We start from the raw sequence: 16,664 nt of genomic DNA on the forward strand, positions 1-16,664 counted from the left end.
TCTTCCCGCTCAAGGCTAGCACTCTGCCACCTGAGCCACAGCGCCCCCTCTGGCTGTTTTCTATATATGTGGTGCTGGGGAATTGAACCCAGGGCTTCATGTATACGAGGCAGGCACTCTTGCCGCTAGGCCACATTCCCAGCTCGGCGCCCTGTCTCTATTTGACGATTGCAGTTTGGGAGGCTGTGTTATTGAATGGCTGAGAACGGGCTCTGGAGTCAGAATGCTGAGAGAAAAGTCTTGCTTTCAGTGTTGTTGTTGTTGTTGTTGTTTTTAACTATCTGATCTGGAGGACATTATTTAATCCTCAGAATGCCTCCATTTCCTCATTTGTAATGTATGGTTGATGTGAGGATGAAGCGAGTGTCAGAATGGCCCCTGACTCTTAGTAGACTCTACATATTTCAGCTATTCTGTCATTACTGAATCACTGGAGGGACAGGAGCACCTGTTAAGTCGCCTGAGCTTTCCACCCATCTGCACAGGACAGCATCCGTGAAGGTGCGGTCACTGCACAAACTATGCCAGTAATCTGAACAAGGAAAGTTTCATATTAAGAATCATTAACGGGGAGGGAGGAGGTAACAAGTTGGATAAGAAATGTACTCACTGCCTTATGTATGAAACTAACCCCTATGTACTTCACTTTGACAATAAATAAAAAAGAATCCTTAACAAGTAAAGACATAGAAGAACTTAAAAGAATGCAAAGATAACAGATGTAGCTGTGGAGAGGGAGCGAGGGAGGAAGGGAGGGAGGGAAGAGGGGAGGAGGAGAGCATTCAGGGAAGGAATAGGCTTTGTCAGAAGGCCCTAACCCAAGACACAGCTTCAGAATTCATTGAAGGGGGCATGGCCGTGGCTCAGTGGGTACTGAGGGGGCCCCTAGCAGGGCACAGGATTTGCCAGCCGTCCACTTGGGTCCAGTGAGAGACACCCCCTCTTGCTTAGCCTGCCCCTCAGCACCCTCTGCTGATAACAGCTCAGCCAGTGCCCTCCGTCAGTGCAGAAATGTCTAGTGTCACCGTGATGGGTGAGAGGCACATTGATAATTGGCCTACAGTGGAACTCACCCAGCAGGGTTATTTTGAAGATTAAATACACCACTGCATTTAGTATTGTGCAACAATGAAACCCGTTGAAATTGCTTTGAGAAGGGGAAAAGGATGGAAGGAGGGAGGTTGATTGAGACTGTGGGGTGTGTGTGTGGACAAGTCACCACAGACCTCCCTCACCACTATGTGCCAATAAACGTCCTAAAACAACTAACACGGCAGCGGGCTATATGGTCAGGTGTCTTCATGTAAGTACGTAGGTGTGTATAGAAGTAGCAAGATGTGGTAAAGCGTAAATCTGTGATTGAGGCGGTTTCTCGTGTGTGTGTGTGTGTGTGTGTGTGTGTGTGTGTAAAGGACTGATGTGATAAAAGCATGAATTTGTGACGGGAGCTGGTAAGGGCCAGCTTGAGCTAAGTGTCCTCATCAGTTGGATGAAATGCAGTTTAAGGAAAGAACCACCTGTGTAGAAGCACCATCCTGTTGACTGTCACTTGATTCTCTCCTTAACTTTATCTGCGTGTGCGCGCGTGTGCGTGCGTGTGCGTGCGTGCGTGCGTGCGCCTGTAAGAGGGCTTGAGCTCAGGGCGCCTGGCTCTGCCCCTTACCCTTTCCACCCCAGGCTGGTGCTCTACCGCTTGAGCCATGCTCCCAACTCCACTGAAGTCGTTTCACGCGCCTGGGTAGATCCAGCTCATAACCTCTTCCTGACTTCAGGTCGTGGTGCTCGCTGCCAAGTGCTGTTATACTACACAGACCTCTGAGAAATCCCTTCCTCCCCTCCGCTCCTCCCCTCTCCTCCTCTCTCTCCCTCTTCTCCTCCCTCCCCTCCCTCTGGCGGTTCCGGGGTTTGAACCCCCAGGTGTTGGGGCTTGCTAGGCAGGCGCTCTCTCTTCACTTAAGCCACACCGACAGCCTCCTCACGCTCTTTTCGAGTAGAAGCTGCTTGCCGCCTGCCTTTCCGGTCTCTGGGAGAGAGGTTTCATTCAGAAAAGGGCACCTACCTTACCTTCCATTTCCTGTCCATTTACAGAAGAGAGTTTAGGGATCACAGCGGCCCTGGATCGCTTAGTGGTTGAATGTGGGGACTGAATCGTGTCCGTCAGGGAATTCATTTCGCATGTTATGACTTGGTGTGGGTCCACCGCCGTCTTCTCAAGTCCTGTTTTCTTTTCTTTCTCTTGCTCTTGTTTGGCTGCTTCCCTCAGGGATAGCACTCTACCACTTGAACCGCCGCTCTGCTTCCAGCGTTTTGCTGCCCAGCTGGAGATAGTCTCGTGGACTTTGCTTCCTGGGTTGGCTTTGCAGCCTCCTGCGTAGCTGGGGTTACGGGTGTGAGCCACTGTGTCTCTCTAGCTCTAAGGTCTTGGCTGACACAGGGTGATAGATAAGAGTGAACTCGGGAAAGGCAGATTGGATGTGTTCCCATACATGTTCTTCTGTTTAATTACTGTATACTATGGGAAACGATCAAATTATCTTCTGCCTCATCGAAAAATTGGGGATTATGAGTCCCCATCTTTTACATTCAATGAAATCATTCTTATCAGGGGTTTAGCAAATTGCATTTGCTAATAAGTACTTTGAAAGTACTCTTGCTGTTATCAGGATAATTTTGGCTTTATTGTAGCTCAAGTGAGGAGCATTTATTATGAAAGAAAGGTTTATATTCTCCATAATAGAGTAGGCCAGAGACTTGGCTTTGCTTGGCCCGGAACTTTCTTGGGTAATGAGCTCCCAAGCAGGGGGAGCAGGTGGAGCACATTTTGATGGCTGAGGTCACAGCACCTACTTACCGTTCATGTCTTAGGAAATGGAGATTGTTTTTCTTAGCTTCAGACTCCATCAATGATGGATGGGTATCCGCTCAGCACTGAGAAATCTCTTTTATTGTGCTGATTTTCAACAGTAGCTGTTGCTGTTGGCCAGTATAGAGAGTAGTAGCTTCTGTTTGTCTCACAGGTACATAGTTTATGTTAGAATTAGTTATGAATTAGAAAATATATCACATCTATTTGCATCATATAATCCTCTCACAACCTGGCGCAATTCTCTTATTTTTGTGACTGATCTAAAGGTGATAGTAGAGAGAGTAAGATCAAGGAAACTTCTATACACGCATGAAAATGTCCCAGTGACTCAACATCTTTACTCACGAAAAGAATAATAGAGAGAAAAGGGATGGAGAAATCTGAAGCTAAGTGTGCGTAACCTTTCCCAAGTGAGCACTGGCTTTACCATTTCAACCAAACGTTACCAGAATACATCAGTGATCAGAATACATCAGTACAGGACTGTGGAGGAGAAGGATGGGCAGGTGCATTTTATGTAAAGTGCACACCAGGGAGTCCCTGAAGAGCTAGCACAGGCGTCCAAAGTCACCCAGGGAATGGTGGAGGCTGGAGAGAATGCCAGGTATTTGTCCCCACCCACCCCTTACTTCTGGTCTTCACGGAGCATGGCCTTCGGTACCAAGGTGCAGACCCGCCACCAGTGCCATGCTGGAGCACAGAAAGGATCAGCATGCAAAACCAAACAAAGAACAACAGAATTTGCAATCAAGTTTGGCATTTCCTACCCGAGCTGCTCCAGGCAGGGGAAGGGCGGGCACTCAACCTGTCAAGTTTTAATTCTATTTTCTCATCTATTCAGCATAAAAAGAATAAAGGCGTATTGATTGGCTTTTTCCAGATAGCAACCGAATCTAGATAGGATGTGGGGGGGAGTGACCCCTCAGGTTTAGAGGCTCATAAAGCAGCCCAACTCAGGTTCGGATCCAGACCTAAGTCCAAGTTGATTTTGTGGTGTCAAGGAAAAGAGGCTGGAAGACTGTCTTCAGCGAGAAAGCAGGCCGGGCCCCGGTGGCTTCTGCCACCTCTGGAGGACTGCAGTCCTGGCAGCCCACGCAGAAAAATTCTAGACTTCCTCACCAGAATAACTAGAGAAAACGAGGCTGGAGACACGGCCTCAGGGGCTGGAAAGCGTGGGGGCCCCGTGACTGGGGCCTGAAGCCATCCACCCGGCCAAAGGAAATCTGTTCTCTTTTGAGCGGATTATCTCAGGTATGTTATCAGCCTGGGCAGTTCCTTATCCTTGGGGGTAGAGTTAGGTGATGAGAGTTCCGGCTCAGCCCCTCCCTTTCTCCTTCCCCTTCCCTCCCTTTCTTCCTGTAAACTGAGTAAGTTATTGGAAAGGAAAGTAGCCGACTCTCCATCCAGAGATGAAGAATCCAATGGAGCCCTCTGGGCAGGCAGCTTTTTTGTTTGCTTGGTTTTGTTTTTTTGCCAGTCCTGGGGCTTGAACTCGGGGCCTGAGCACTGTCCCTGGCTTCTTTTTGTTTCTCAAGGCTAGCACTCTGCCACTTGAGCCACAGCACCACTTCTGGCCGTTTTCTATATATGTGGTGCTGGGGAATGGAACCCACGGCTTCATGTATACAAGGCAAGCACTCTACCCCTAGGCCATATTCCCAGCCCTGGGCAGGCAGTTTTTTTTGTTTCTTTTTGGTTAGCGGTTTACAGAAACCATTCAATTGCCATTTAACTGTTTATTTTAGCAGTAGGAACATGCCAGATAATTTTTTTGTTTGTTGCTTTTTTTTTTTTTTTTTTTGGCCAGTCCTGGGCCTTGGACTCAGGGCCTGAGCACTGTCCCTGGCTTCTTCCCGCTCAAGACTAGCACTCTGCCACTTGAGCCACAGCGCCACTTCTGGCCGTTTTCTGTATATGTGGTGCTGGGGAATCGAACCTAGGGCCTCGTGTATCTGAGGCAGGCACTCTTGCCACTAGGCTATATCCCCAGGCCTGGGCAGGCAGTTTTTATAATACTGTGGGGTCCTCCGTTTCTTCTCCCCTGGGCTTTGTGCTGATTGCTGGATGGGTGGGGCATGTGCTATCCCAGCTCTTCTCCTCAGTGGAGTGGCCACCCCGGGCATTCTGGGAAGAAGCAATTGAGCCTAAGGCATTATGGGAGCATGATGGGCCAGGAGACCTTTGCCTTTTCTAGGACTCAGCATCTTCAGCTGTTGGTAGGGCCACTGAGACCTCCTGGCATGACCGGTGGGAATTGAATGTCTTAATGTCAACAGAAGTACTTTGAGGACAAATACCTTCCCTGATATCATTGCAGAATAGAATACCAGACCGAAGGTTGACCTAGGGACCGTGCACCTCGGCACCAATTGTTAGACGGGAATTCCATCGCCAGACCCTGAGGTTGATTCGGGGAGTCTTCATTCCGTAGCCAGCAACTGCTGGTAGACATATATCTCCCCCAAAGTTGCAGCTTCAGATATACTTAATACTGTTAGGAAACGGAACCATGAGAGTTAAGAAAGAGCAGAGGGCTGGGGATATAGCCTAGTGGCAAGAGTGCCTGCCTCGGATACACGAGGCCCTAGGTTCGATTCCCCAGCACCACATATACAGAAAACGGCCACCAGCGGCGCTGTGGCTCAAGTGGCAGAGCGCTAGCCTTGAGCGGGAAGAAGCCAGGGACAGTGCTCAGGCCCTGAGTCCAAGGCCCAGGACTGGCCAAAAAAAAAAGAAAAAAGAAAGAGCAGAAAGCCTGATCAACTCCAATGGGGAGCTGAGACGGGATGGGAGGCCTTGGTGCCCGGAGGAGAGCCGGGAGACTGGAGGCATAGTGAAAATCGGTGGCTCGTCAGGGGGCTGTGTCACTGGGAGCTCCGAGAGCTGAGAGTCTGGAGAACTCGTGCCTCAGGACTGGCAGTCACCGGCGTCCAAGGCCCCGCCCCGGCCTCCAGGAACTCAGGCACGCCCCTCCCCTGGGGGTGGAACTTCACCTGCCCAGAAGCCAAGATGGTGCCAGTTCAACCAATTCCCTGTCATCCACCATGTGGCCAAGATGGTCCCGGTTAGACCCGGGGGTAGCCATATTTCAAAGTACTGTCATGTCAGCGGATGGATGGAGAACCCGAAAACTCAGGTGGCCCTCCTTTACCACGTGCCTGTCTCCCGGAGAGAGGCCGGCCCGGCGGGGAAGCCAGCGCGGCTGTCTGCGGTCTCTGAAGTCAGGATGCTGGCCCCGAGAAGCCCTCGCCATTTCCCTGTCGCGTCCGGTGCCGCCCCCCTCCTCCTGCTTCCCGGGGTTCACCCGGGGGAGCCGCTGTCATTCGGGGGAGGAGGCCGGGCTCCATTTAGAGCCAGGCGCCTGCCCTTCCTTCGGCCGGGTTAACCTAAGGGGCAACACCTGGAGGATGATGGGTGCCAGCGCGGGGGGCCCGGGCTCCGGGCACTGGCGCCCCGCAGCCCGGCGGCTCCGTCCTCCGAGCCGGCGCGAATCGCTGGGAGCTGACGGCACCTGAGAGTTGCATTATGTAAACCTGCGGGCGGCTGCGCGCGCGCGTGTGTGTGTGTGTGTGTGCGTGTGCACGCGCGTGCGCGCGCGCGCGTCTCCCCGAGAGGAGAGGGCGCGTGTCTGAGTGTGTCTGTGCCTCCGTGCGCGTGCGTGCGTGGCGGGGCTCGGAACAGCTGTGTGTGAGGGAGGGAGGAAGGGGAAAAGGGAGCGAGCCGGGACTTCTGTATGCCCCACGCACGGCCACACCACGCCCCAGCCCCGGCCACCGAGGGGGGCGGGAGGCCCGGACAGCCACGGGGGGCCATGCCGAGAATTCCAGGGCCGGAGACCGCGGCTCCGCGGGGACCCCCCGGTGTATGAGAGCCCGCCCCCCCCAGCCCCCAGCCCCCTCCTCGGTAGAGACGGGGCGGGGGTGGACGTGGAGGTGAGGCCCTCCGACCTCGGCCGGCCCCGCTCCCCCCCCCCCGCCCACCCCCCTGCCCAATGCATGAATGAATAAGTCCCCCCTGCCGGCTCTCTGCTACCGTTCCTAATGGCTTCCAGGTTAGTGCTACCTCGTGCTGACGCTTGTGTGTGTGTGCGCGTGTCAGTCTATCTTTGTTTCCTCGTGGGATGGGGGGGGCAAGGGGTGGCGGTGTCCTGGGGCCGGGGTGGGGGTCCCGGGGGGCTGTGGCGAGGACCCGTTGTGTCTCGGTGGTGTGCGCGGGGCTCGGGGCTGCCGGGAGCACAAACCTTGGGAGGCAGAATGAGATGTGGAGTCCATGTTTGCGTCTGCTCTGTGTGGGGATCTGAAGCAGCCACCGTAAGTGACATCATGCTGCAGAGCTACCGGAGACTTCCCCCGCCCGGCCTCGGCGCTCCTCCCGGCCCCCGGCCCCGGTCCCGGAGCGCCGCTGGAGGCGAGCCTTGATTGGCCCGAGCCGGAGGGGCCCCCGGTGCCCCGGGCCGCGCCCTCCCTCCGACTAGGTAGACAGGTGGTCCGAGGACTGGATTCCTGGTAACGTCAGAGTCGGAGAGGTGGCCTGGCTCCTGGGGGAGGGGAGGAGATCGGACGGGCCGTGTGTTCCAGTCCCCACCCACCGACTTCCGTGGGTGGGAGGGAGCCAAAGCCGGGAAGGTAGGGGCGGACGCTGCTGGTCCCCCCTCTGGGCACCCAGGTCTGACCTGCAGACAGAGAGGAGAAGCCGCTTTGGGAAGCCCGGCCGTCCCTCCTCAGCTTAGCTGCCACTGACTCACAGAGGTGTCCTGGGTGTTGAGGAAATGCACAGCCGAGGCGGGGGGGGGGGGGGCCCTCTCCCCACTTCTCCCTGCCCTGCTGCTTCGGTGCTGATTTGGGGACACCTGGGGCTTGGAGCCCACCTTTAACTAAGAGCCCAGGCCGGGCTGGGGGGTGATGGGTGTCTCTGCTCTGAGATCAGCCCTCAAGCCCCCCCACCCTCCGCCTCCCCTCCCCTCCCTCCCCTCCAGACGGCTCACCCTGAGTTAGGCATGCATTTCAAGCCCTTGCTTGAACAGCGCTCTGTAGGTGAGACAAGTCCAGGACGAAGTTTTGTTTTTTTCTTTCCATTAAAAACAAACAAACAAACAAACCCAGCCTTAGAAGAAGGGGCAGAGGAAACGCCATCCGCGAGGTTGTGACAACAAAGTAGCGTGTGGAGGACTCGGGGGTGGGGAGCCAGGAATCTGCACCTCTGGTAACTTCTCAGGCATCGGAGCAACTTTGAAATGTCCGTTGGGGGAGAAGGAAGGGAGAGAAACTTTTGGAAAATCGTGTTACCCAGAAGAAAAACAAACAAAAACACACGAAACGCTCCTCTCGCCTGTCTTGGTGCTGCGTCTCCTGCGGGTGCCGGGCGGCTGTGCGCGTAGCCACCCGGACACAGGTTCCTGCCCGTCCTTGGCAGGAGAAGAGGCAGCTCTGGGGAAGGACCCGGGCTGCGAACTCAGAAAGATGTGGCCGGCGTTGGGGGCCGTCCTGTCTCTGTCGCTGGTCCTCCGGCCTGCTTCCCATCAAGGCTGAGACACTTGTAAATGAATGACTCCATGGCTGTGCTCACACACACAAAAAAAATGGCCTTTATTCACGGACTCTGAAGTGCTTGGGCATACCACAAAATAGTCTTTGCGTTGCTTCCAACCATTTAAAGAGGTAGATACCTTTTTTTTTTTTTAAAGAAAAAAAAAGAGTTTTGTTTTTGGTGCAGGTACTAGGGCTTGAACGCAGAGCCTGGGCTCTGTCCCTTAGGTTTTTTGTTCAAGGCTAGCACTCTACCATGTGAGCCACAGCTCTCCTTCCAGCTTCTTTGGTGGTTAATTGTAAATAAGAGTCTCATCGATTTTTCCTACCTGGGCCGGTTTCGAACCTGCATCCTCAGTGCTCATCCTTTTAAGTAGCTATAGTAGACTACAGGCAAACGCCCCAACACCTGCACGTACGTAAGAAGGGATGTGTGTGTGTGTCCAGAAAAGACAAACCCGGAAGCCCGTGGTTTCGCATCGGACAGAGAGGTCTTCCCAATGAGCCGGTCAGGATTTGTAGTGTGACACGGGTTAGAATAAGCGGAGTGACTTCTTCCTGGTCCCCCCACCCCCCCGAACTCCCCGGAACTCGGGCTCGGCGGGGGGGGGGGGGGGACGCGGTGGGCGGGTGTGCGTGCAAACCAGACGTCATGCTTTTCTCTTGCTGCAGGATAAGGCGGCAGAATGACACCCAGAGGCTCGCCCCAAAACCATGACTAATTCCAGCTTCCCTCGTTTTAGAAGATGACTCCCCAAATAGGTTTGCGCTCTGGTTTTTACACGGTGCGCAGGGTGCTTCTTTGCTCCGTTCAGAGCTGGGGGGGGGCCCTCTCTGGAGCCTGGGCCGTAAGAGAGAGGAGGATGGACTAGAACCCATGGAGCGTGGAGGCCACGGTGCCCCGAGCGGTGAGACCCACAGCTCTGCTCTGTGAGGCTTTGTGGGGGCACCCCAGAGTTGTGGGAGAACCCACTTCACGGGAACAGGGCCTCGGGTCAGAAGCTCTAGGACAGCTTGGAGCTTAAAATAAAAGCTCCTTATTTACATATCAGGTCACTTCTTTTTTTAAAAAAAAAAAAAAGAGCTCCCTCTAATTGACATTTGGGTGGAGATTCTGCACGGAGGCTGTTGTTGGTTTGTTGGGTTTAAGTTCTGAGAGTAGGTTGAAGGACCTAGAATCCTGTAAGCCAGATGGGTGGGAGGGAAGGAGGGGCCGCGGACTTCAAGTCTAGGAAAGCCAGAATGTGAGAATGGGTGCGAAGTGCCAGGGAACATACTTGAAAGGTTTCCTTCTGGTGGAAAGAGGAAACGAGGAGGAAGACCAGGCAGAGCGGTGGGGTTTCGTACGCTGAACGTCTGTGCCATTCGGTGGACGTCGCTTGGGTGACTTGGCTGTCTGCCTGTCGTGGACCGAGCTCTTAGGATCGTCTTTCGGCCAGCATTTCCACGATGTGGATGTAGCAGTCATTCCTTGAGATGTTTCTGGTCTGCTGTCTCCCAGAGAAGACGCGGGAGCGTGACTTGAGTCCCAGGGGTGAAGAAAGGGGGGGCCGGCTAGGCAGGCAGGTGAGCCAAGGGAAGGGTTCACCGTACCGCCAGCCATCCCCACCCGGGGCCCGCTGCCTAGCCGGGAACTGACGTCCCCTGACCAGAGAGAAAGCGGGTGATGCGGGTTCCGGGAGCCCTGCCTGCCCCAACCCGCCCGCGCGCCGAGGTCCGTGCGTCTCCTAACGGCCTCGAAGCCTTCCGTCCCAGAGAGGGCGCTGTGCTCTGCGTGCCGCTTGCACGCGCACGCGCATCCTCTCCTTTACGTTCTTCTGGGGGTTAGGTGGTACCTGCACCCTTCTCAAACGGTCGGCGCTGCATTTCTGAGAGGAGTGCTCCGCCCTCCCCTCCCCGCCCCCCCCCCCCCCCGGACTCTACCCTGGGCAGGCAGTGAGTCTGCAGCGTCACCTAACGTCACCGAACGCCTCACGCGCTGTTCTTCTGCTGGGCCGCCTTGACAGGTGGTGATTACAGGGATGTTGATTGAATCCAAGCAGCTCCGATTACATGATGTTAGTAATTACATTGATCTCTTCCTCCAGATTGTGAGTTTCTTAGTCAGAGACAGTATTCCTCATGTCTGGAACATTACTTGGCACAGAGCATGGTCTCACCCGTGGGTGGGTGGGTGGTGAATGGATGGATGGATCCTGCCCAGATTCCTTCCAGTTTCAGTGGCAACGCTTCTCCTGAGGGGGGCTGGGAGCGGGGGGTGGGGGGGCGGCCCTCCAGGAGCAAACTTTGGAACTCAAAATTCCACTCAGTTGAACTCCTCTTTGCCTCCTTTCAGGGGCTGGTAGTCTCCCAATGGATTGGAAATCTTTTCCAATGGATTGGAAATCTTTTTTTTCAAGGAAAGGGCTTCCTGGAATAGCTGAGCACCTTTCTTCCTCTTCAATGTCTATTCCCTTGAACGCTGAAGCGTCTGAAATACTTTGGGTGGGATTGGCAGAGGCCAATGGCAGTCAGGTTAGAAAGTACTGTCTGTGCCCAGTATCATGTTTAACATTGTGTGGACACAGAGAACCATCCCATAGTCTGTTGAGATGAATATGTGATTATAAAGTGGGAGGCCCTCAGAGCATGCTGATTTGATGATGTTGAAATAGCAAGATGAGCTTAATTTCTAAAGGCTGCTGAGCTCCCGGAATTAGACCCACAGTGATCATTGAAAGTCATGGGGAAATAAGGGCCATGGAGTTCAAAACCCGCCTGCGAGATATTCAGACCTGTCTGCTGCCGCCTCCCGTGGCGCTGCACCATTGCAGCCAGGGGCTGCCGTCCAGGCCACCCCAGAGGGGATTCCTGCTCTCCGCGGGAAGATGGGGCTCCTGGCCAGGGAGGCTACTTCTGAGCCGCCAGTTCCCGGTCGGCTCAGCCAGCCCGGCAGGACCGTGCCCGATGGCGGGGGCCCGCGCGCCCGTGCAGAGGAAGTTGTTCGACTCCTGTAAGTTCCCGTGTTTGATTTCAGTGCGTTCTGCCTCATCGCTCCGCGTCTGTACGGAAGAAAGGGGCAGTCGGGGGTGCTCTCCCCAACGTCTTGGGGAGATGGATTCCGTCCTTTGCTGGCTCACAGCCCACTCCTAACCCTTCCTTGAGTTTCATGAGCAAGTATGGGGGCCTGTTTGCATTGGGGGGGGGCACTGTCTAACGCAGTTAATTCTTAACGTTCTCATGCCGGTAAGGTAGGCTATGACCCTTTGACGGATGAGGAACATGGGTGCCCCAAAAAGTTATTTCCTCAAGGGTACCAAAGAGCCCAGGATTTTTGTTTCGGTGTGTGTGGGGTGGGGGGGTGGTAGGTCCTGGGCCTTGAACTCAGGGCCTTTGTGCTGCCCCTGCGCTTCATTGTGCTCAAGGCAAGCGCTCTAGCACTTGAGCGGCAATGCCACTTCTGGCTTTTTCTGAGTAGTTTGTTGGAGATACGAGTCTCATGGACTTTCCTGCCCAAGCTGGCTTTGAACCATGAACCTCAGATCTCAGCCTACGGAGTCGCTAGGATGTCAGGCGTGAGCCACAGGTGCCTGGCGAGCTTGAGATTTTAAACCCTGATCGATAGACTCTGATATCTATTTTTTAAAAATTGACAAGACCAGCCAGGAGTCTGGAGGATAGCGATATTGTAGTTTTCATGGATCCAGATATCAGCCTAGGAGTGGAGGCTAGAGTTCTAAGGAAGGCTGATTGGGGCCCAGCTTAAGAAAAATGTGTCTAAGAGAGTGGCTACAGGGGCTGAGGATATGGCCTAGTGGCAAGAGCGCTCGCCTCGTATACATGAAGCCCTGGGTTCGATCCCCCAGCACCACATATATAGAAAATGGCCAGAAGGGGCGCTGTGGCTCAAGTGGCAGAGTGCTAGCCTTGAGCAAAAAGAAGCCAGGGACAGTGCTCAGGCCCTGAGTTCAAGCCCCAGGACTGGCAAAAAAGAAGAGAGAGAGAGAGAGAGAGAGGCTACACTAGAACAAGTGGCTTTCAAAGGCAGTCAATTCCTTCAGTCCTGCAATGCGCACGTGTGGCAGTCATGTGGCTAGAGGTGCCGGGAAAGGAGGCCATTGTAAGCGCAGAGAAGGGAAAGCAGGGGAGGGCCTGGTGCTGGTGGCCAGGGGGGAGGAGAGCCCGTTGGATGGGGCGGCCGTCAGGAGGCTGCTCCGTACTTGACCTTTGAGCTTGGATCGGGAGGTTGTAAAGAAGCCAATGTTCACAACTCCGGAGAAAGAGGCTCGGGCAGAGACACCAGCCTCTGGGCACTTGCTGTATTCAGCGAAGAGAATGGCGCACGGAAGCTGGACTGGCACGGCCAGGGCATGGTCCCCGAAGACATCAGGGAGGCGTTGGCTCGCGGAAGGAGTTGGGCAGTCGGTCTGCGTGGTCTTCTCCTCGGAGGCTTGAGTCTCGGCCTCCGGGTCAGCGCGCGTGCAGAACTCCTTGCCGGGCCTCTGGCACGGTGCGCGCGGCGTCCCCAGACGTGGTCGTGACTGGACCCTCTCTGGAACGCCCGTGGCGGTCGTGGCGGCTCCGGCTTTCTCCCGGGCTCTGTGGGACCCGGCCGCGCCTGTGCAGGCAGGGTGGGGGAAAGTGGGTCAGGCTGTTTTGGCATTTCAGGCGTGGAGTCCCACTTCTCTCGCAGGCTCTTGTCTCCATGGAAATGAAAAATACTGTTTGTCATGCCTGTTCCTGGATTGAATTCCAAACTCCGGGATGAACAGAAGCTGCGGGAAGGGCCCGGCAGCGGGGAGTGGGAGGGAGGGAGGGGTGCGGGCTGCGGCACTGTGGGGATGGGCCCGCTGGCTGGAGCTGGAGACGGGCCTTTCCCCCGCCGGTCCCCGGCCCCATCCCCTCGCCCACCCAGGAATGCCTGTGGAAGAAGGGTGACCTGACCTCCGCGGTCCCCTCCCGAGGACCTTGCCCTTAAGCCAGTTAGTCAGGGAATGGATTCACCAGCCGCGGACGTCCCAGGTAGGACCTGGCTCCCGAGCACGCGGTGGGAGCAGGTTAGGGATTGAGTGAGCCGACTCGTTGCAGATGGCACAGCTGAACGCTGCCTTCTTCCACTGGGTAAGGTTTGGGGGAAAGCGTTACTGTCCTCTGATACTGAAGGGGGGGAGAGCAGGAGGGTCGGGAAGTGCCCTGAATTATGGACACGATGCCCACAGGGAGGTCAGCGGTCCAGCCGGGCGGAGGAGGGGGCGCAGGGTGTTCCCAGACGCCTGCGCCTTGGGGTCCGTCAGGTGGAACGGACCCATTACAAGCCAGGGTGTGCGGGTGGCGTTTGTGTGAACTGTGATGGGGCAGAGAGGCGCTCTTCTGGGAGCCTGCCCTCCCTGCCCTTGCTCAGGGCGAGGTGCTGCTGAGCCCCAGCCAGAGCCAGGCTGCGGGGAGGGCGGCCTCTCCTGCCGCGGGGCACAGACGCTCTCCAGTAAGCTTGCTTGCTTTTCCCTCCCTCCCTCCCTCCCCTCCCTCCTTCCCCTCCCTCCCTCCCTCCCTTCCCTCCATCCCTTCCTCCCTCCTTCCCTTTTTCCCTCCTTCCCTCCCTTCCCCCGCTTCCTTCCTTTTTGTTTTTTGCCAGTCTTGGGGCTTGAACTCAGGGCCTGAGCACTGTCCCTGGCTTCTTCTTGCTCAAGGCTAGCACTCTGCCACTTGAGCCACAGCACCACCTCTGGCTTTTTCTGTGTATGTAGTGCTGAGGAATCGAACCCAGGGCTCCGTGCGTGCTAGGCAGGCGCTCCACCGCTAGGCCACCTCCCCAGCCCTAACGCAAGCTTTCTGACGCCTTTCTTCACCCACGTCCTCACAGCCTCACTGGGTACTGTGGGCTTTCCTGCTCAGAGGAAAGTGGCCCACGGGGGGTAGAAGTCTCAGTGGTGGCCACAGAAAGAGAGCAGGGACCCCCCCCCCCCCCGGGCCACAGGGAAGAACTCGGAGACGGTCATCATGTGCTTCTGATCCTTTCAATCGCCCGCCATGTCTAGTGTCCCACAGAGTGTATGTTGAGAGCCACGGAGGCTTCCGCTTTCACTGGACAGGGAAGAGTGAGGGGGGGGACACACGTGTGAACACACACACACGTGAGTACTGGGACTTGAACTCAGGTCAGGGCCTTGGGCTCTTGTTTGGCTTTTTCACTCAAGGACGGCACTTTATCACTTGAGCCACGGCTCCACTTCCAGTGTTGTACTGGTTCATTGGGGATGAGAGTCTCCTCGGCTTTCCTGCCTGGGCTGGCTTTGAACAGCATCCTCAGATCTCAGCCTTCTAAGGAGCTAGGATGACATGGTGCCCGGCTGGATTTTTTATAATAATGACTGGGTGATTTCCTCTCCAAGGGGAGGTCCCGAGGGAATGTGGGAGCAGGTTGGAGTGTGGGATCTGAACCATTCATCTCCTTTCACCAAGGTTCTCGTCGGTTCTGCCCCTTCCTTCCTACCTGCCGGTCCACGGTCTCTAAAAAGTACAGACATTTGCACAGACACCGTTCAACGGCAAGCAGAAGTACAGAGAGGAGTAGCTGCCCTCGGAGTCCTCATAAACGGGATCCGGAAGTGGTGGAGGTGCTGGAGACATTTGTGGGCTGCGTGTAAATGCCTTGCAAATGGGATGCAAATGCACCTGTGGCCTTCCTGTCTGGAGCGAGCCGGGCCCTGGGAGGAGGCCGAGGGGAACTGGCCGACTCCCCTGCCGTTGGTGCTCTTGAGAATTAAAGAGGCTCGTGGAAGAGACTTGGGAGTGGCTGTGGAGGGGGATGTAGGGTCTGGCTGAGCGCTTACCTGTGGGGAAGGAAGGACTGGGATCGCTTCAGCGGGGCGCCCTGGCAGGCAGGGGGGGCCTGTCGAGTGGCCAAGGCACAGATGAGTGATGCCGCCAGCTTCCTACACCCGACGCGTCGCCCCCGCCCACCAGCCTCCAGGGTGGTTCCTGGGAGCAGTGAGGTCCACCCGAACCTGTGGGCTTGCTTAGGAAGCACATCCTGAAGCGCATCCGTGAGAAACGGCACGGGCGGTGGGCCAGAAGGAAGGGATTGTGTGTGTGTGTGTGTGTGTGAGTGTGTGACACTGGGCACGACGGTGGGCCGGAAGGAAGTGACACTGTGTGTGTGTGACACTGGACACGACAGTGGGCCGGAAGGAAGTGACACTGTGTGTGTGTGTGTGTGTGTGACAGTAGACACGACGGTGGGCCATAAGGAAGTGACACTGTGAGTGTGACACTAGGCACGATGGTGGGCCGGAAGGAAGTGACACTGTGTGTGTGTGTGTGTGTGAGACACTGGACACGACAGTGGGCCGGAAGGAAGTGACACTGTGTGTGTGTGTGTGTGTGTGTGACAGTAGACACGACGGTGGGCCATAAGGAAGTGACACTGTGAGTGTGACACTAGGCACGATGGTGGGCCAGAAGGAAGTGACACTGTGTGTGTGTGTGACACTAGGCACGATGGTGGGCCGGAAGGAAGTGACACTGTGTGTGTGTGACACTGGGCACGACAGTGGGCCGGAAGGAAGTGACACTGTGTGTGTGTGTGTGTGACAGTAGACACGACGGTGGGCCATAAGGAAGTGACACTGTGAGTGTGACACTAGGCACGATGGTGGGCCGGAAGGAAGTGACACTGTGTGTGTGTGTGTGTGAGACACTGGACACGACAGTGGGCCGGAAGGAAGTGACACTGTGTGTGTGTGTGTGTGTGTGTGACAGTAGACACGACGGTGGGCCATAAGGAAGTGACACTGTGAGTGTGACACTAGGCACGATGGTGGGCCAGAAGGAAGTGACACTGTGTGTGTGTGACACTAGGCACGATGGTGGGCCGGAAGGAAGTGACACTGTGTGTGTGTGACACTGGGCACGACGGTGGGCCGGAAGGAAGTGACACTGTGTGTGTGTGACACTGGGCACGACGGTGGGCCGTAGGAGGTGACTGTGTGTGTGTGTGTGTGTGTGTGTGTGAGAGACACTGGGCACGACGGTGGGCCGGAAGGAAGTGACACTGTGTGTGTGTGTGTGTGACACTCGGCACGACGGTGGGCCATAAGGAAGTGACACTGTGTGTGTGTGACACTGGGCACGACGGTGGGCCGTAGGAGGTGACTGTGTGTGTGTGTGTGTGTGTGTGTGTGAGAGACACTGGGCACGATGGTGGGCCGGAAGGAAGTGACACTGTGTGTGTGTGTGACACTGGGCACGATGGTGGGCCATAAGGAAGTGACACTGTGTGTGTGTGTGTGTGTGAC

The 16,664-nt window shown here is 55.8% G+C and overlaps 1 protein-coding gene across 5 annotated transcripts in view; it reads left to right on the forward strand.

Annotated features, from left to right (window-relative positions):
* The window catches only part of Gramd1b (GRAM domain containing 1B), a 79,866-nt gene that overhangs the window by 25,248 nt on the left and 37,954 nt on the right, over positions 1-16,664 (forward strand). Inside the window, exon 1 of one of the 5 annotated variants that reach the window (XM_048344027.1) lies at positions 599-712. The exons of 2 other annotated variants lie outside the window; for them this stretch is intronic. In XM_048344027.1, coding sequence (XP_048199984.1) covers positions 621-712 — 92 coding nt within the window. In that variant the 5' untranslated portion in view covers positions 599-620. Of the gene's footprint in view, positions 1-598; positions 713-12,508; positions 12,840-16,664 lie in introns of those variants that run through there. 2 more of the 5 variants (XM_048344026.1, XM_048344032.1) reach the window with 2 other exon arrangements.

The sequence above is a fragment of the Perognathus longimembris genome, chromosome 3 (assembly GCF_023159225.1).
Source record: "Perognathus longimembris pacificus isolate PPM17 chromosome 3, ASM2315922v1, whole genome shotgun sequence".
Classification (NCBI taxonomy): Eukaryota; Metazoa; Chordata; class Mammalia; order Rodentia; family Heteromyidae; genus Perognathus; species Perognathus longimembris.